A 19,354-nucleotide genomic window follows, 5' to 3' on the forward strand; every position below is an offset into this window, starting at 1 on the left:
TGGGAGCCGAGAGCTCGCGCGACCACTCTTCCCTCAGTCTCCTCCAGCACCTCGTCGCAAACGGGGCCGGAAAGCGTGGCGGCGCAGGCGCAGGCGCCGAGAGCGGAGGCGGCGGTGGTGGCGGCCGCTGGCCAGTGTAAGATGGCGGCGGCGTTGGTGGCGGCAGTGGACGGGGCGGCTGGGCCTGGAACAGTCGGAGCAGCCGCTGGCAGAAGGATGACCCAAGGCGGGAAGCGGGCTGCTGAGCCTCGCCGGCTCCCGTGCTTGTAACTGCCCCAGCCGGACACCCCCCCCCTTGACCTATCCGGTCCGTGTCTCGTTCCGGCTTGGCCTCCTGACCCCCTCGCCCCCGGCCCGCTCCCCGTCAGGATAGGTTGGATTCCTTTCCCGAGCTCCCGGGGCTCAGGTCTGTTCTTGGCCCTGACCCGAGTCTCCGCCGGGAGGACTGGCTGCCCTTGCCTCGGGTCAGCCCTGGGCTTGCCCCCAAAAGCCTGCCCCGCAGCCCTCAGGGACGTCTTGCTCCTGGGGTGACCCGTGCGAGTGCGCGTTTTTACCCCTTAGACCGGGGGAAGCGGTCGCCCTGCGTCTCCCCGTCACCTCGGGGCCACCGCGCAGCGTGCCCCCTCCCCCACCGCGAGTTCTCGGGCCCAGCACCTTGTACGGAAGGCCGAGGTCCAAGTCAGTTGTCGCCGTCCGCTCTTGTCCCCTTTGTGAGACAGTTCTCGCAGCCTGCTTCCCCTCACCCCCAGACCTTCCAGGGCGCCGCAGAACCGTACCATTTGCTCCCTGTTAGTTGGAAGGCATCTGGTGGCTTGAATTTCTGACTCCTAGGATTGTTGCCGGAGTCCTGTAAACAAACCGGCACTAGCGCTATCGCGTTCTCCCCGGGATTTCCCCCTGCTCTCAGAGGTTTGCTTGTGGGCTAGCGTGGGAAGGATTCAGGTTTTCCTCTTAGGTGGCTTGTTTAGGTGGAGCCGGGAGAGGACTTCCCTGGTTCATTTTATTCCTGTTAACTGGGTGGGTGATTTGTGGGGTAGCTTGAGCTGCTCTGGTGTTAAAGCGTTCCGAGGAGGTCTACAGAGACTCTGAAATGTATTCCTAAATCGTTTTATTGTGATGTTTGGTAGAGATACCTTTGCCATTTAAACTTTAACTTTTCTCAGCCCTTCAGTGAATCAACAGACCTGTTTTCTCAGGAGCGCAGCCTGGCCCTACTTCAGTGATAAAGAAGGAAAGGTGAGTAGGAGTTGAAGGCATTCGAATTCCTGGACCCAAGACAGACCCTACCCTGATGCTCAAGTGCTGACCACTGAGATCTTAAAATTCCTGCCACAGTATCCCAGAGTTGGGGTATTGCTGTTGGCTGCGTTCCGGCTCCGGTTAAGTTACTCTGACAAGTTTTACTGGCTGGGGGCATCTTGACGTTCTGTCCTAAACTGTTGCTGGGTATCGTCAAATCACCCCAGTGAAGCCTGCAAGTCCGTGTTTCTCCCCCTGGTGGGTCGTGATTCTTACACTGTTAAAAGCTGGGAATTCGCTTGCCCGAGTGCTGGCCTCTTGCCAGATCCAGTCTCTTCCCTTCTCGGGGTTTTGGACTGTTGTGTCTGTGTAGGGGTGAATCCAGCTGCTTGTGAGGCTGGGCAGTGCCGGCGCCGTCAGTCGGTGTCTGAGTTCAGTCCACCTCCGAATTCCAACTTTTCAGGACATAGTAGTCAATTGGGGGTTAAAAAAATTCGGCTGTTCTTTTATACTTGGTCTGAAGAGTTTTTGGTGAGCGGGGCAGTCATCCTGTGCATTTAGCAGCATGGGCCAGGGTCCAAGAGGGAGTCCGAACTTGCTTGTGAATGTAATTTTTGTAGGACTCTCAGGTTTCTGGTAGCAGAGACTAGTGCTGTGGTTGACGTCCATGGGCTGTGACAGAAGAGCTGAGTGGCTCTAGAAGGTAGGCCTGGGTGATTGCTAATACCTTTATGCCAGGTAGTCAGTAAAGGCTGAGCGTGACACTGGGAAGTTTTGTTTCTCATGGTGTGCTCGTTAGAGAATGAACTGGAACAAGATTATTATTGGTGGCCTGTATGTGTATCAGTAAGGTGTAAAAAGATAATTCAGCTTTGAGAGCTGGACAGACCCGAGTTTAAATACTAAGATTTATTGGCCCTGAGACCTTGGGCAAGCTACTTAAACTTGGACTCTTAATTTCCACATCTCTCAAAGTGGGATAATACCACTTACCTCCTGGGGTCATTGTTAGTATTGTATGAGGGAACCTGTGTTAAGCCGTTCGATGCCTAACATAGGATGGACACTTAAAAAAAAAAGGTTTTCTTTACACATCATTGCTGGGGCTTTGGGTTTGAGTAAGGTATGCATTAGTCGATGCTTCTTTGCATTCTGCTTTCGAACATGTTCCCCCCCCTTTTTTTAAAAATCATTTTTAATTGGTCAGCGTGGATACATGCTTTGTGGGTACGCACCTACAGTTATCTGAACACGATTGAGATCTGTGTGGTGGGGGTTCGAGGTCAGAGGACAGCGGAAATACTACACGTCCGTCTGTGTGTATCTCTCAGTGCATTCTTAGATGAAACATCAGTCTCTTCCTTAGTTCGTTGCTTCCTTCCTCCTGGTCTCTGTTAGCACACGTGATCAGTGTTGACACAAGGATTGTAATCCCTCCCCTTGCTGTTTAGGTGGTGTTTTTCACCTCAGAGGCTCAGGCTCCCCGTTATGCTTTTTCCTTTTTGCCTTGAAGAGAATACATTTTTTCTGAGCTATCGGGCTCTGCAGTGATCTTCATCAATAGATTATCAGAGGACTAGACCACGAGACGGTCTCCTTGTTCTTGGAAGTGAGTCTGGGCTAGGCAGCAGGGACTGCAGAGCATTTGATTTGATCTCTGCAGCTGGACCATCTTAACAGTGTGATGGCAAAGATGCAGCTTTTTAACCTCGTGTTGGCTTTTGTTCTACATCTTTTTGGGCGGATGGAAATTAAAAGTGTTGATAATACTGCAGTGAAATCAACTGTATTCATTCAGGCCAGTGATCAAATTAGAGTTGATCAGCTTTCATTACCACCATCCAGGGTCTGAGCTCTCCCTGTTGAAAAGTAGACTTTTGGATGGAGGGTTTTGAGGTGGGCCGAGACTGCATTTTTATTATTTGTGTTTTTATGAGATCTGGAGATCTGTGTTGGGGGGTAGGGTTGGGAGGTGAAAGGGACATACGTTGAAAGAGGCGTAGCTTTGCTCTTCTCTGTGTGCTGGGTAAGAATCCTTCCTCCCCCAGGGGTTTCCGATTCTGAAGTCCAGGTGACATCTTTGTATACAGTGAACCAGTATTCTTAGTCTCCGGCCACAGTTGTAAAATTGTTACCTTGTTACCTTTCTGAAGATGCTTTATATTTCAGAGCGTTGCATAAGAATTGTCACATCTTATTAGGAAGTATTTCCTAGTATGGCTGAAGTGGGAGGCCAGTTTGCTTGTGACCTTAATTCCAGCCACCAACCTGATAGGGCATTTTGTACAGCGGTCTGTGGAAAGCATAGGAATCAGTACCAGGGCTGTGATCCTTAATGTTGCCTAGAATCAACCTAAGACGGAAGCTTGTCTTCAGAGAGAGCCAAAAGCAAGCAGCGTTTTTGTTGCCAGTTTAAAACAATACTGACATTTCAAGAGCAAAGGGACTCTAGGAGAAGACGTTCTGCAGACGTGCGCCCTATTGTGGCTAACTGAGACCTTCAGACTTTCACACTCTGGGTCCTGTGTTCTAGCAGGTGAATTTACAGGCTTTTAAAAGCATGGGGTGACAATGAAACTTTGTTTTCAGGAGACAGATTTGTTTCTGGATTGTTTCTACCATAGGAAAGTTATTCTAAACCTGTTTAGGAATGGTCCAGAGTATAAAAAACAGAGTTATCCAAAGAGCTTTTTTTTGCATAACATTGGTGTTTAAGTTAGTTTTTAAGATTGAATTAGCTTTTTCTTCTTTAAAAACAAATGATCAGTAAGCCAAGGTAATCTACTTACTGTCACCCAATCTGGAACCCAGGGAACTAGCTGAAAGAATTGAATCGGCAACAGACGTGGAGGTGGTGACGTGTGTAAATGTCAGAGCCAGACGCCAGTGATTTTAGCTTAGCTCTGCAGTAATAGGAAAACTTTTCATCTTAATGTTGTGAATATAATAGAGAAACTTTGTCACCATTAAGCTTGGTCAGAAATTCTTGTTTACTTGATTTAGTTATTCTCTTGGAGATGGAAGTCCTTGAAAGGTCTTTGAAAGTTAGTGTGTAATGAATTTTGCGAATCGGTCACACTCCTCTACTGCAGGCTTTTATCTCTGTCTCCATAGGACTTAGTTTCTGGGCCAGAGCCCACTTTCTCTAGTGCTTGCCTTGACCTCCGGAACGTGTACACTAAAGATAAATTACTGGACTGAGCCTGCTCTGAGTTTGCAGGTTGGGCGGGGGGGTGATTGCTATGGCAAAGATGGCATCTTATTACCAAAAGGTAGTGTGTCTGACGGGTTGGGTTGCTGCAGACGTCTTTGGTGTTGCCCCTGAGAGCCTCGGTGTGTGCTCTCATCCTCCGATGGTACTGTTTGAGGAGGTCTCGCAAAGTCCTAACGCGAAGCATCCGTGCTTGCCTCCCGTGTCGTCCTGTCGCTCTTGGTTTGTCTTCGCCATCTGGAGATCTGTGTGGGGGTAGCCAAGAGCCTGCGTTCCTCTGGCGTACCGTAAGCCTTGCCCCATTACCAGACCCGTTTTAGCTTACTGAGGGCCCCACGTTAGACTCTGCTCTCACCTGGTGCTCACCTGGTGCAGGTGGGAGGGCACTTGTGCATGTCGTTAGCCTTCCTGTTCGTACTGTGTCATTGTCCCTTGTGTCTTCGGAGCGTCCTGTTGCGAGTCCTTTCCAGTGACTAAAGAGCACTCCGAAATGGGAGTGGTAAAAGCTGGTAGTGGCGGTGGATTCTGACGTGAAGGTAAATCTGGAAATTGTGGGAACACAATGGAGTTTCCTTAGAAATGACTTTTCCTTAGAATCATTTAAATTGAGGTAAATGGGCTTCAGTACGGACAGAAAAAATTCCTTAGCTGTATTGCTGCGGCGGGACTTAAGAGCTGGCGTGCTCTCCTGACGTACTCAGAAACACCGTTATTAGAGTCAGAGCCCGTGAACTGTAAACACAGGGCATTTGGTCTTACCAGCAGGGAGGGAAGGGCCGAAGGGAGTTCCTTGTTCATCGTATAGTCGATGCAGGAATTCCTTCTTTTCTTCATCGGTGAGGATCTCTTTGAACTTCTCATCTTGGCTATCTAGGGACCCTCAGGAGGGAGGAGAACTAAAGAGTGCGAGGGTTGTGTTTTGGGCACCTGGGTATGTTGGTTTACCGCAGTTCATAGAGCGTGAGTGTGCGCCAGGGATACTGACAGAGCTCCCTGGTTCTTTAAAAGGCCAGTGAGCGGGGAAGCAGCTTTTATAGACTTGGGACCGTGTCCTCCGTGATGCGCAGTGTCTGTCGTTCCTGAGTGGTGAAACCCCGGCTTCTCTAGGAAGTGCGGTCTGCAGAAATGAGAAGCTGGAAAAATAATGCGCATCCCTGCCCTGTACAGACAGGCTCTTTGCAAAAATGTCTCTAATTTTCGAAACCAGCTCCTGCAGAGTAATGGTATTGTCCCACTTTATAGAAAGAGAAACAGACCCAAGTGGTAGAATCAGAACTCAAACTCCGCTCTGACTGACGCCGAAAGTCCTTTTTTATTATACCTCGTGCTGCCTTTAGAAACCTGGACTTTTCCATGCCAACCAGTGAAACAAATGAACTGTAAAGAAGAATTTGGTATTTCTTATAAAACATATGTGAAGTGTAAAAGGTCTGTCCCCAAGACAGTATAAATAACATTTCTGAATTGTTTAAACACGGCTCTCAGGTTATGATTAACTGGTAGGCTATTGAGATTTTTGAGGCAATAACTTTAATGGACGTAACTACACTGAAGGAGATAGCTGAAGCCTTTTTTGATCCTTGAAGAGGGAGAAAATGGCATTTTGCCTTCAGTCTGAAGGTGTCTCCACAGAACACTGTTCTGATTCTCAGAGCCTTTCCTCGGTCTGCCTCTTCCTGTACTTCTCTGAAGCATTTGCAGTGTGGATGGTCCTCACCTTCTTTTTTCTTAAAAAACTTGATTTATTTATTTGACAGGCAGAGATCACAGATAGGCAGAGAGACAGGCAGAGAGAGAGGAGGAAGCAGGCTGCCTGCCGAGCAGAGAGCACAGTGCGGGGCTCGATCCCAGGACCCTGAGATCATGACCTGAGCTGAAGGCAGAGGCTTAACCACTGAGCCACCCAGGCGCCCCTGGTCTCCACCTTCTTGAAACCTTCCTGTCTCTTGACCTCCAAGATGTTTGACATTCATTATTCCTTCTGCTCTCCTGTGCATTTTGCAGTCTCCCTCTTACTTCTTTTCCCAAGGGTAGGTGTTCCCGAAGGTTCTTTCCTTGGACTGTCTCACCTTTCTTGGGTACTTAACTTTTTGTTGTTGTTTTTTTTAGTGAGGTATGACTTACATGGTGGTTGATTTCGAAGCTTCTCTGTACAGTAATTCCCGAGTATGTATCTCTGACCCTGATTTCTTAAATTCCAGACCGACTTCTGTTTTCCAGTACCTTCCTGACATGTCAACTTGGATTTTAAACATAGTCAAAATCAAATTCATCTCGTCTCCCATACATGCCAGCTTCTCATTTATGATGTTGATTCTCCCTGGGCACCCAGACTCCGACTTGCCCTTTTGATCTTGGGGGCCTCGTAACTACGGCCCGCTCTGCCTTGGCACGGCCCGCTCACATCGCTTCCCTTCTCCTTGCCTTTGCCGGCAGCCCCAGACAGGCGCTCCGTGCTTTTTACCTCAACAGCTGTGGACGCTTTTAAACTTGTTTCTCCTTCCTTTTCTGTCCGTTTCAGTCCCATCTTGCTAATCTTGACAAAATAATTTTCCTGGCACCCTCCCCCCCCCCGCACCCCTCCACACAACTTCTCAACTGATGAGCTGTGCCCCACCCCCTGGCCCAGACGGACGGGGCCATACCAGGTTTTTCATCTTGCATGTATCTCCTCATCCTTGTCCTGGTCCTTCTCTGCTTCACCCCCTGAAATCCTGTCTTCCCTTCAAAGCCGAGTTTATCTTTTCTTTTCTTTCTTTTTTTTTTTTTTTTTTTTGATGATACTGATGCTGGCATCCCTCGTGTCCTCACTGTCTACTCATTTTTCCGACTGATGAGTGGCTGCAGAAGGGATTCGGACTGCCTGGACCGGGTTTGTAGCTCCTTTGGTGCCTTGTAGGCTGTTGCCTGACTAGCCTGCCCGTGCGTCGTTGGGCCACTGGGTGGTGTCAGAGGCCTAGGATGTGTGTACGCAAAGGCGGCAGGCGTGCGGGCAGTTGGGGGCCCTGTGCTGTCAGATCTTCCGCACAGCACGGAGAGGGCTGAATTTTCCTGATCCAGAAACACTTACAGTTTCTTTCCGCTCCTCTGCCCAGCGTGCCGGAGGAGACCGTTGTATACTTACCTCTTCTTAGTGCCTCAGAGGAGTGGCCCCGCACTACAGGCCTGTCCCCCTGAAGCATGCTGTATGTCGCCTGAAGTTCAGTTTCCTCGGGGTTATCCTTTGAATTTCAGTGCCCGGGGCTCTCTGATTAATAAACACTGCACTGCTGGAGCATCGCTGGGAGTCGGAAGTTGGCTGAGGAAGTGTTTATTGTGAAGTAGAGAAATAAGGTGAGGAGAATGAATTTTAAATGAGCCATTTCAGCTTGAAAACCACAATTGGGGATAGGGAAATTAGGTCTGGTCGATTCCAGTTCTGTTTTTTTTTTTTTAGGATTTGATTTATTTATTTGACAGAGAGAGAGATCACAAGCAGGCAGAGAGGCAGGCAGAGAGAGAGGGGGAAGGTCTGGTCGATTCCAGATGGACACAAAGCCCAGGGCAGAAAGGCAGATTTGTCCTGGAGATGGAGCTGGGGCCCTGAACAGCTGTCCTGTTATGGGCGTGTTGGGACGCCTGTCCTCCCAAGAGGAGCCAAACACTGTGACTCTCAGATGTCTGTTCTGCTCATAACTGAAGTATTTTCTACCACCATTTGTCAGTTTCAGAGGCGATTCTAAAACTTTGTCTACTTTAAATATGGGTGTTGATGTAGGAGAGCTTGGTGCTTCAGTTGCAGAGGGAGGCATGCCAGACCAGACTGCTGGGCTTATGTAAGGCATGGGGACTGCGGGGCCGGCTGAGCCCGGGTCTTAGTAAAAGGGATCAGGGATGGTGATGTCTGTAGTTGTTGATGCTCCCATTGGGCCTGAGGTGAGGAAGAATTATCACACTTCTTTTTCTAGACTCCAAAGGAATGAAAATGAAATTTAATTTGAGAGAAATTTTAAAAAGCATCAAGTATACAAATTGACAGTACAACCACAGAACTATTTTAAACTCCTTCAGGCTCTCAGTACTTTTAGTTGTCACCAAGACAGAGGGGTTGGAGTCTTTTTATAAGTTTAGGATTCATCTTGCCTGTCATGGTGTTGCTGGGAAATCACAGGTGGCTTCTGTTGCAGCCAAACTCCTCCCATACTTTCTTTTTCGAACAAGAACTGGTATCTTGCTCTCAGTTACTGTGTCATGTTGAGCACTTTAGCCAGTGTCTGTTAGTAGTCCCAGCGTTAAGAATTTAGTATTTTTAATTTTATTCTAATTATTATTATTTTGTAAAAGCAGGCTCCATACCTAGCATGGAGCCCAGCACAGGGCTCGAACTTGTGACCCTGAGATCAAGACCTGGGTGGAGATCCGAAGTCGGATGCTTAACCAACTGAGCCACCCAGGTGCCCCGACCCTGAGAATTTAGTATTTTCAATTTTAATTGTTGGGCTTTGTCCATCATTAACACTTGGCCTGACTTCTTCCTCCCACATCCCTTTTCTTATTCCCTTTTTATTGGCCACGGTTTTTGAGGTATCACTTACATACATGTAAAATTTACACCTTTTTTCAGTGACTCATTCTGTAGATTCTGACACACACACAGTCACATGACAGCACCAAGGTGGAGGCATAGAACAGTTCCATCCCTTCCAGAGGTTTCCTCATGCCTGTTCTCGGTCCGTGCTCTTCCCCCACCCCCGGCAACCGCTCTTCTGTTTGTCCGTATCGTTTATTTTGTTTAGCATGTCCCGAGAATAGAATCCTACCACAGAGCTGTTGGGGTCTTGCTTCTTTGACATAGTGCGACATACCTGCCACCCATCTGCATTCCTGTGTTTCACTAAGTCATTCCTTCTTGTCGCTCAGTAGATGGATCACAACTTACGTATTATCTATGACATGGTTGGAGAATATTTGATAGTTCCTGGTTTTTGGTGAACTTAAATAAAGCCACTAAAGAAAACACTCACCTGTAGGTTTCTGGGTGAACTTTTTTTATTTTTTTTTTGAGTATGTACCTGAGTGGGATTCCTGGGTTGTATGGTAAGTTTGTGTAAAAAACTTCCGAACTGTTTTCCAAAGTGACTACCATTTGCATTTTTGCCAGCAGCGTGTGGGACTGGAGTTGCTCCCTTCCTTGTCAGCACTTGATAAAGGAAGCTTTCGTTATTATTATTTTAATAAATTTTAGCCATTCTTATAGGCGTATAGAGACTTATTGTAGTTTTAGTTTGTAGTTCCCTCATGGCTGAGGGATGTCAAGCATCTTCTCAGGTGACTGTTATTCAGCTGTGAGAAGTAGATTTTGGCTGCTGCCCTCTAGGAAACCATCTTTTTTGCAGATATTTTCTTCCAGTTCTTGGCTTGTTTTTTCATTTTCTTAGTAGTGTCTCTTGAAGAGTAAATTTTTAATTTGGTAAGTCCAGTTTAATTTTTTCTTTCACAGCTTGTGGGGGGCTTGTTTTGTTTTGAGTCATTCTCTTAAATATTTGCCTAACCTGTGTCACAAGCATTATCTTCTTTGTTTTCTTCTGGAAGTTGTATTGTTTGGGCTTTTAAAAAATTTTTTACTTTTTTATTTTTTAAAGATTTTATTTATTATTTGACAGAGATCATAAGTAGGCAGAGAGGCAGGCAGAGACAGAGAGAGAAGGGGAAGCAGCTCCCTGCTGAGCAGAGAGCCCGATGTGGGGCTCAATCCCAGGACCTCGGGATCATGACCTGAGCTGAAGGCAGAAGCTTTAACCCACTGAGCCACCCAGGCATCCCTATTGTTTGAGCTTTTACGTTTAGGTCTATGATCCATTTTGAGTTAGTTTTTGTATATTGTACAACTTAGGAGGAAAGGTGTTTTTGTGGGTTTTTTCTTGCCTTTTTTTCCTTTTTCTTTTTTGCATTTGGATATCCTGTTGTTCTGGTATATGTGGTCTATTAAACAAATCTTTCCTCAATATTGAGAAAAGAAAACCCCCCCAGTGGTTTTAAACAAGAGATGTTTGGTACCTCTTCCACAAAGTACTTTTATACACTGTATTAACTGTCCCTTTGCTTGGTTTTTAGTTAATAATTTGTCATATATTTGGTTAAAAATTTAAAGCCTTTTTATTAACGCAAGAGATATCTAGGTCATTGGAATTTCTTGGGTAGAAATTAAAATGACACCTGGATATTTTTTTCCCCATCCCCCAATAGTTTACTCTTTAACCTTCAGTTTGGCAGAGGTTAGGGTTATTTTTAGAGTGTAGGCAGTAGAGCTAATCTAATTAAACTCCCCCAGCTACCTGGGACAGTGAGCTCCTCAGCTCTTCCAGGCTGAGATTGGTTTGCTCTGGACTGGATTTTACATGACAGTTCATCAAGGTAAAAGCAGTGGATTTGTTGGGAATGTAGTGCATGAAGAAGGCAATTTATGTTTGGATCAAGTTTAGTCCCTAACTTCTGATTCTTTTCTTTTTCCCCCCCAAGATTTATTTATTTATTTATTTGTCAGACAGAGATCACAAGTAGGCAGAGAGGCAGGTGGGGGTGAGGGTGGGAGAGCAGGCTCCCTGCTGAGCAGAGAGCCCGGATGCCCGGGCTCTATCCCAGGACCCTGGGATCATGAACGTGAGCCAATGGCAGAGGCTTACCCCACTGAGCCACCCAGGCGCCCCTTAACTTCTGATTCTTTTTTAAGATTTTATTTATTTCTTTGACAGAGATCACAAGTAGGCAGAGAGGCAGGCAGAGAGAGAGGAAGGGAAGCAGGTTCCCTGCTGAGCAGAGAGCCCGATGCGGGGCTTGATTCCAGGACCCTGGGATCATGACCTGAGCCTTCGGCAGAGGCTTTAACCCACTGAGCCACCCAGGCGCCCCAACTTCTGATTCTTAAATAAGATTAATTCTTTGGTGCTGAATGAGATTCTAGAGGGGCATCTATAAGAGTCAAGGCGTCTTGGCTCTTAATTTGGGTGCTTTAATTCCTGCCCCAGAGTTGAGACGGTTTTAAATTTCTTTATTCTGATAGAAATGTAAAGGATAAGAATAACAGATAATTTCCAAAGTGATTGTATTTTATTGTCATCATTTCTTGACTTTTTCAAAGAGTGGTCCTCCAAAGGGGAAGGTGTGTACCCCAAGGAGTGTTGAAGGTGACATGGTGATACATAGAAAAAGAATGTCGGAACTTGTTTTTTTTTTTCCCCTAGAAAAATTAAGCTCGCGTTCGATGTCACTTGATTAGATGTGTGACGCACATGCACCCATGCTGGGGGCTCGTGGTAGAACTTGCTGCTGATCGGGGTTTGCGCGCAGCGTTGGGAGCACTGCTGGCGCATCCTGCTGCGGGCCTGTTAAACTGGAATTCTGCTCCGGTGCGCCGTCTCTGCGGTTGCTGAAGCTAGTGTACTAGTGTACAGAAAGAGAAAATGAATCTGGAGAAGGATAAGTAGCTCACCGGTGGTCAGAAAGGCTTCACTGATACTACAACCCGGGACTAGTTTTCGGTCTAGAACTAGTTTTGCTAAACTCTGTGGCCCCTAAAATGTGACCTTTAGAAGCTGTCCGCTTGCCAGCTCAGGGATTAAACAGAGTTGGCGTCGGCACACGCCGGGTTGTCCCTGTTTCTGAATTTGTGGTACATTTTGTCAACTTCTTCCCAAAGAGAAGATCTCTTTTTGTAAGAACCTTAAACCATTTTCCCCAAAAGACAGCTCTGCAGCCCCTGAGTGTGAGTGGAACCGTATGGCTCCGCTCTTGCTGCCTCTCAGGGCGAGGAGCCCTGGCTGCTCCTGGTCGTGGGGGCTACGAGAGCAGATGCGTTCTCCAGCGCCTTACGGATCTGTGGCTCGGGCCGGCTGGGCCCCTGCAGGAACCGGTGCCGTTCAGTTTTGAGCCAGGGTCTCTGGACCCACTTTCTTCTTTGGAAGGTGGTCATGCTGGTGGACGGTATGGCGCGGTTGAGAGGTGAGAAGACATCAGAGCTCTTCTCCGCTGACCAGAAGGCGTCGTGTGCTTATGACCTGAGTGTTTAATCGTAACAAAGTAGCACACTTGTTTTCCCCACGTTGGGAGACTTTTGCAGCATAATTAACTTAAACCCTAGGTGGGGAAGAAGCTATTGCCGAGATGCTGGAGAATGTAAACAGGGACTCCCAACAGGAAAAAGCCAGTGCTGTGTGAAGAATGCTGTGCAGAAATACCTCCTTGCAGTAGGAGGACGAAAACAGCCTGCTCTGCAAACCGCTCGCCGCTGGTGTTTTCGCGGTGGCTTCACAAATCTGTGCTTTGTTGGCGTCGTCTCCCAGCACCCTTCCAGGGCCTGCCTCAGACTCGGCCTCCGTCCTGCCCGTGCGTTGCTTCTACCCCCCCGTGCTGGCCTGCAGAGCAAGCTCTGGGCAGCTGTCTCTTGGCAGGGGACACTTTTTGAAGCAACTTGGATTTCTGTAGAGGAGAGTAGGGGGTCAGGATAGGGATGGGGCTGCTTCTGGGATAATTGTTGTGGGAATGAAAGGGCTGTTGAAAGATTAGAAGCCCGTGTGCCTGGGTACGAGGACCGGAGTCATAATCATACTTTGTCTTTGACCAGTGCCTTTTGTCCAGGCACTGAAAGGGCTTAACAAAATTCTGGTCTGAATAATATTATTCTTTGCTCTTTGGAATTTGCTCGAGGTGGGAGTGAGGCCCTGTAAAAATAATGTGTTACAGTGGGATGAAAGGGAAAAGGCTAGGTACCCCAATTCACAGACAGGGCTTCGCCAAACAGGTCTGGTGAGAGCTGGCGGAATTAGATGAAATAGCGTTTGCCACTTTTGAGATGGGTTGAGATGGTTTCATGGAAATGTGGCCCTTTCCTTCCCTAGCTGTGGACTTGGTGGCTTAGTTGTAAGAGGAAAAAAGAAACCTTTTAGGTTCTTTCTTGGGGAAGGGTGCTCCTGAATTCTAATTTGGCTCTGCCTCTTAACAATCCTTAGTGTCTGCCTGTAAGATCAGAGCCTGGCATCTGAGTGAACACAGAGCCCGAACACTCACCCCTATAGCTTGGTCTTTCCTGTCTCTTGATTCGTGTGTAAGGTGGTATTTGGAGTCTGGCCCACCTCTTCATGTAACAAAGGCATGTCTTCCACAGAATTTATGGGTGATGCCTATGATTAAATTTACAACAGAAGATTCTTGCCTGGAGGACAAGGCTGAAGCTAGCTCTTTGTGTTAGGCCTCTGTGCGTGTAGTACCTGGCGCCGGTTATATGCCTGCCGGTGCAGGTTTGAGCTCAGTTCCCTCTTTCCCATCTCGGAAATCCCTGCCAGCTACCCAGATAAAGAGATGACCTCCCAAAGGTGTCTCTGTCTGGAATCGAGACGTGGGGGAGGAGGACCTGCTATGATTTCCAGCAGCTGACGAGCCCTGTTGAACACACAGTCAAAGCTGTCTTTCCCCCTTTTTTTAAAGGAGTCTCTACACCCAGTGTGGAGCTTGAACTTAACAACCCTGAGACCAAGACTTGCATGCTCCACTGACAGAGCTAGCCAGGCACCCCTCAGAAAATCATTTTTATGAAAATGACAAAGGCTGTGCGTGGCTAAATGTCTTGTCCCTTTTGTCTTTTCTCCTAGGTTATTTCCTAATTGTTTCATTCTCTTCCTCTCCTAAATGCAGGCTGGCCACTATAAACATCATTCAAGATGTCCAGCAAAGGGAGCAGCGCAGATGGCAAAACAGACTTAGCCAATGGTAAGGGGCCACCTGAGGTTCTGCTCCTCCCCTGAAGAAAGTGGAGACCTGGGGTTTTAGTGGAGGGAAGGAAATCTTGCCTAAGCGTGGACCCTGCCTGTGTTGTTCTGTGTATAGAAAACTATACAGGAGACACCCTGGACTATCTGGGACTTTTGTTGCTTCAACTTCTGACTGTTTCCAGAAGGTCAGTAATAGAGGTATGCCATTAGGAGTTCAGGTAGTTTGGAATTCTGAAAGGTTGTAAGAGTGGATGAAACCTAGGAGGAAAAGATCAGTTAGTGGTGGAAAGAAGGGAGCTGTGGGAGGGTAAGGTTCCCCAGTTGTGACGAGGGGTCTCTTTCTGCGGCAGGTCCTAGTTCGGTGGAGACAGCAGACGAGAGATGAAGTTCCAGCCTAAACCGACTGGTGTGAGGGCTGGCCTCTGTTCTTTGTAGGGTCTGGCCAGGTGTGAACTCACTGGGTCTGGGGCTTGTTTGAAGGTAGAATATCAAGATTTTAATAATGGGTTATTCGATTAATGCTTCAGCCTTGAGCTTACTTCTGAACTGGAGAAATGCCCTTCAGATGTAATTGGGCAGCACAGCATCCGGCATTCTTGAGCACGTTGGTCAGGATTATAGGCTCAGTTCTGGTTGATGAGATTGGTAGAGCAGTGAAGTCGAGTAAGGGAAAGTGAGATTTGTCAACATGCTGTTTATTGACCCTGTGTTCTCTTCTTACCACCGCTGTTCGTTCATCTTCTGTTAAGAAAAGTGAACCAGATTTTTGACTGGGCTTCGTTGAGAGACTCGGGGTTCTAGCGTGGTTTGAGGTATGTAGTTGATTTGGAATTTGACCGTCAGCTGGGTCAGGGATTGGCAGACTGTGGCCTCGGACCGGATCTGGCCTGCCCCAGCTTCTGTCAGGTTTGTTGAACGCAGTCATGCCTCACTCATTCACGTGGTGCTGACGGGTGCTTTCATGCTCGAACAGTGGAGCTGAGGACTAGCGACAGAGATCCCTGTGGCCTGTGAAGGCCCTCGCTAGAAGAAACTTGCTGACCTCTGGATCTTGGTCATTGGCTGTGAGGGTCCCCTTGCTGAGCTCGTGATGTACTCTGGCCTTTGTGTGAATATGCTGGAGCCTCCAAGTGCTCTTGATTGGCTAATCATAATTTTAACAAGAAATGCTAGGAGTTTCGGTGTTTGTGTTTTCCTTCTCCCCAGAATCGAAGCGCGTGACACTTCACCCTTTCTCCCCAGCGCGGCTTCAAGGCCGGCTGTACCCGACAGAGCACAGCTGCCAGCTTCCTCGGCGCGCCGCGCCGTCTCCGCAGCTGTCGCTCCTGCGAGCGAATTGCTGCACGTTCCCCCTTTCTCTTCCCGCTCCTACCCCCGTAGTTTTCACGCTGGGATCTTACTTGAGGTGCTTTCTGAAAAGAGCTGTTTACAGGCCTCCCTACCTTCTGTCGCCGTTTGAGCCAGCGTGCTGGTATTGTTCGTCTGTTTTCCGTGGTGGGTTTTGCCTGAGAGTTTGACGTCCAGGGCTTCCATGGCTGCAGAGATCTTTGGAACTTCTTGCTCTGCTCCGGGTGACTAAGCTGTCAGGAGCTACTTGGAATCCTTTCAGTGTCCTCGTGGGGTCGGGTAGCTCCTACCAGCATCGCACGGAGCTGCTCTGCTGTACCTCACAACCTTCTCTTCTGGCGAGGTCAAGTTCGTCATCATCAGGAAAGGAGGCCGTGAACAGTGTTTAACGTCCTCAGCCGCCTGCCTGCCTTCCTTCCTTCTACCTTGGCTTCAGTGCGGAGGCTGTGGTCACGTCTCCAGCACACCGCGGAGCGGGACGCTCGCTGGAATGCGATTTGGCTGCTGCTAGGTAGGCGAGTGCGGTGTCTGATCGCCCGGGGCTTAGATTGCCCAGAGTGACCTAGTTCTTGGAGAACCACCAACGTGGCCAGCCTGGATGTGGTGAGCTTCCCTTCTCAGATACCGCTCTCGTGGCCCTGCTTTTCATCAGTTTTGTGTGTGCGTCTTGATAAAGCTCTCCCTCAATAAAGAGTTCCTGTAACTAGCAGTAGCATTAACATGGTCAGGTCAGTGGAAGTCAGAATACGTTTATTAGTGAAAGGTGAGCAAAACCCATCCTAACGATCACAGTCCCACTTGTCCCTTCTGCTTCCTTCTGGTTGTTAGTGGATTTTAGGACCTCAAGGGAAGGAATTAGGATTTGGGGGGAGGGGAGGAGCAGTGCTTTCTTGAAGTAGGAAATAGTTCAGCTCCCACCCATTGTCAGAATGATTTTCATCTGTTATTTTCTGTTTTTCTCTGAGAAGATGTCTGGACCATTTCTTGCTGGGCATGGATGTTCTTTTCTCTTACATGTGGTTAAGTTATTTGGTGTGACCGGTGGATGTGCCTCGAGCAGGACAGAGCTTAAGGTGGTTGGTACTTGGGCATAGCCCGTCCATGCTTTGCAAGAGAGAGAATCGATCACTCTCGGGCCATCCTGGAATTCTCCACTTGGTGTTGAAGTACCTTTATTTGCATGTGGCTTCGGTCTTAATCTTTTCAGTTTCTTGTCCTTTACTCAGAAGGTAGTCTTGGTAAGCATATGAACAGAAACACTTTAATCGAAGTTGGTGTCCGGACCTTTGGGTGATGGTTTTTAGACCGAGGCGGGACATCCTTCTGATCACGGCCCCATTTCCTTATTTCCCTCTCACTCCCCTCTTCTCACTGGCCTGCAGGAAGCTTGTCTAGCAGTCCGGAGGAGATGTCTGGCGCTGAGGAGGGCCGGGAGACATCCTCAGGCATTGAAGTGGAGGCTTCGGACCTGAGCTTGAGCCTGACCGGGGATGACGGTGGCCCCAATCGCACCAGCACAGGAAGTCGGGGTACAGATACAGAGAGCTCGGGTGAAGACAAGGACTCCGACAGCATGGAGGACACTGGCCATTACTCCATCAACGATGAAAACCAGGTCCATGACCGATCAGAGGAAGAAGAGGAAGAAGAAGAGGAGGAGGAAGAGCATCCTAGGCGCCGGGTCCAGCGGAAGCGGGCCAGCCGTGACCAGGACTCGTCAGACGATGAGCGGGCCCTGGAGGACTGGGTGTCTTCAGAGACGTCCGCCCTGCCGCGCCCTCGCTGGCAAGCCCTCCCTGCTCTGCGGGAGCGGGAGCTGGGCTCCAGCGCCCGCTTCGTGTATGAGGCTTGCGGGGCGAGAGTCTTCGTGCAGCGTTTCCGCCTGCAGCACGGGCTGGAGGGCCATAATGGCTGTGTCAACACCCTGCACTTTAACCAGCGCGGCACCTGGCTGGCCAGTGGCAGCGATGACCTGAAGGTGGTGGTTTGGGACTGGGTGCGGCGGCAGCCAGTACTGGACTTTGAGAGTGGCCACAAGAGCAATGTCTTCCAGGTGAGGCATGGGGGCAGAACAGCAGTTGAGAAAGGCGGGCGGCAGTTAGACGAGCCTGAGAGGCCTGCTGAGGGAGCTGACGGAGAGCTGCGGTAGAAGGAGGCATCAGGACTAGTCCTGTCGTGGCTCCCGTGGGTCCAGAGATCCACGGCAGCCTTTTGTTTTTCCTAAGCACAGAGGGGGTTAGAAGCCCATTACCGGTGGGGTGCTTGGAGGTTCTCAGCAAGGCACTCAGTGTGCCCTGGGGGAAGGCTCTAGACCTAGACTGGGTTTGGTTCCTAGCCCTGCCCCTTATTAGCTTTGTGATCATGGGCAAATTCTTTAATCTCCGGCTTTAGTTTATTGGTCTGTAGTGTCGAACTAATAACACAGAGGACCAGGGCATTTATACAGCAGTGGAAGTTAAGCAGTTCGGAACCAGGCATAGGGTTAGTGGAATCCTTTGGTTGGGTTGGTTGGAACCTTTGACGAGTATTTGTTAGCGTTACCAGTGTCTGTTTACTCAGCAGCCCAACCCATCATATTGGTCCCAGCACTGATTCCTCGGCTTGATCTCTTCCCCAGCATCTCCTCTGGTTTCCTTTGTCTTTGTAGCAAATTTCTGTTTGCTTTCTGAATCAAGATAGATTTTCCTTCTTCTTTTCTTAAGTTTCTCCCCTAGTAGGCATAGTCCTAGTTCACCCGAGCACTTACCCTATACCAGTTCAGCCTTGCAGAGTCCGGTGAAATGCTCTCTTGCATCAGAAGGTTTTCCTCCCTCTTTAACTCTGGGAAGAAGTTGGACTTGAGCCCACGGTGTAAGACTAGGAGAGCGAAGTTTCCAGCTCTGGTGCAACCAAAAGGATGGGTTATGTTTGTTATTACAGTTTCCCCCTCTCAAATTCACCTCCTCAGTTTCTTTCGTATGTCTCTTTTTTCATTAATACCCAGGCCAAGTTCCTTCCCAACAGCGGTGATTCCACCCTGGCCATGTGTGCCCGCGATGGGCAGGTGCGGGTAGCAGAGTTGTCTGCCACGCAGTGTTGCAAGAACACCAAGCGTGTGGCCCAGCACAAGGGAGCGTCCCACAAGGTAAGTAAGCTCTTGTCCCCATGGGTGTGTGGTCTCACTCCTCCACCAAGGATCTCAGCCGGGGCCTTCCCAGATCTCTGCCTGTTGTGTCTCCTCTGTTGTGGTCACCTGCCTCACTTCTTTTGTCCTAAAGTTTGTAGATTAAAAAAGGATGAAAAGCAGCCACCCTTAATTTCTTGCAAGTGAAGTATTTGAAAGCTTTCTAGATCTTGCACATACAGTGTTCAGGTGATGATACTAAGCCCTAAGCTGACCGGCGGTTGGTTTGGAAATCCTTGAGGTCTCCTGTGTCTTCCAAACCTCTTAAATATCCCTTGATTGTATCTGGAACACTTTAACAGCTCCAAGGTCTTAGTGGCCGGCCCCTCATGTGCGAGAGCTCCAGCTTCTCTTGGCTCTCAGGGACAGCACTATTTATGGACGCCCTGTTTGGGACTGGGAATATAGAACAGACAGTCTTGGGGCAGCCAGTGAGCAGCCGAGAGCTCGTCTCAGAGCGGTCATGCTGTAGAAGGACGGCGGCCCTCTCTCACAAACTCTGAGCAGTAGGTAGGTGGACGTGGGATATCCTTTTCTAGGCCGAATGGCTCAGAAAAATATGGAAGTTAACCTGTTTCTTTGATTCTTAAGCCTGCCTTCAACCTGTTAACTAATTTTTATAACTGAGGTGTAAGGAATTAAACCTGCGCA

At 48.6% G+C, this 19,354-nt stretch overlaps 1 protein-coding gene across 6 annotated transcripts in view; it reads left to right on the forward strand.

The window, feature by feature from the left end:
• The window catches only part of DCAF8 (DDB1 and CUL4 associated factor 8), a 42,414-nt gene continuing 23,060 nt past the window's right edge, over nt 1-19,354 (forward strand). Inside the window, exons 1-5 of one of the 6 annotated variants that reach the window (XM_013047459.2) lie at nt 1-136; nt 1,164-1,236; nt 14,117-14,191; nt 16,923-17,593; nt 18,524-18,664. In XM_013047459.2, the coding sequence (XP_012902913.1) occupies nt 14,143-14,191; nt 16,923-17,593; nt 18,524-18,664 (861 nt within the window). In that variant the 5' untranslated portion in view covers nt 1-136; nt 1,164-1,236; nt 14,117-14,142. Of the gene's footprint in view, nt 137-167; nt 308-380; nt 465-1,163; nt 1,237-14,116; nt 14,192-16,922; nt 17,594-18,523; nt 18,665-19,354 lie in introns of those variants that run through there. The other 5 variants (XM_045086596.1, XM_045086597.1, XM_045086599.1 and 2 more) reach the window with 5 other exon arrangements.

The sequence above is a fragment of the Mustela putorius genome, unplaced genomic scaffold (genome assembly GCF_011764305.1).
Source record: "Mustela putorius furo isolate JIRA1106 unplaced genomic scaffold, ASM1176430v1.1 tig00000997_pilon_pilon_pilon, whole genome shotgun sequence".
NCBI lineage: Eukaryota > Metazoa > Chordata > Mammalia > Carnivora > Mustelidae > Mustela > Mustela putorius.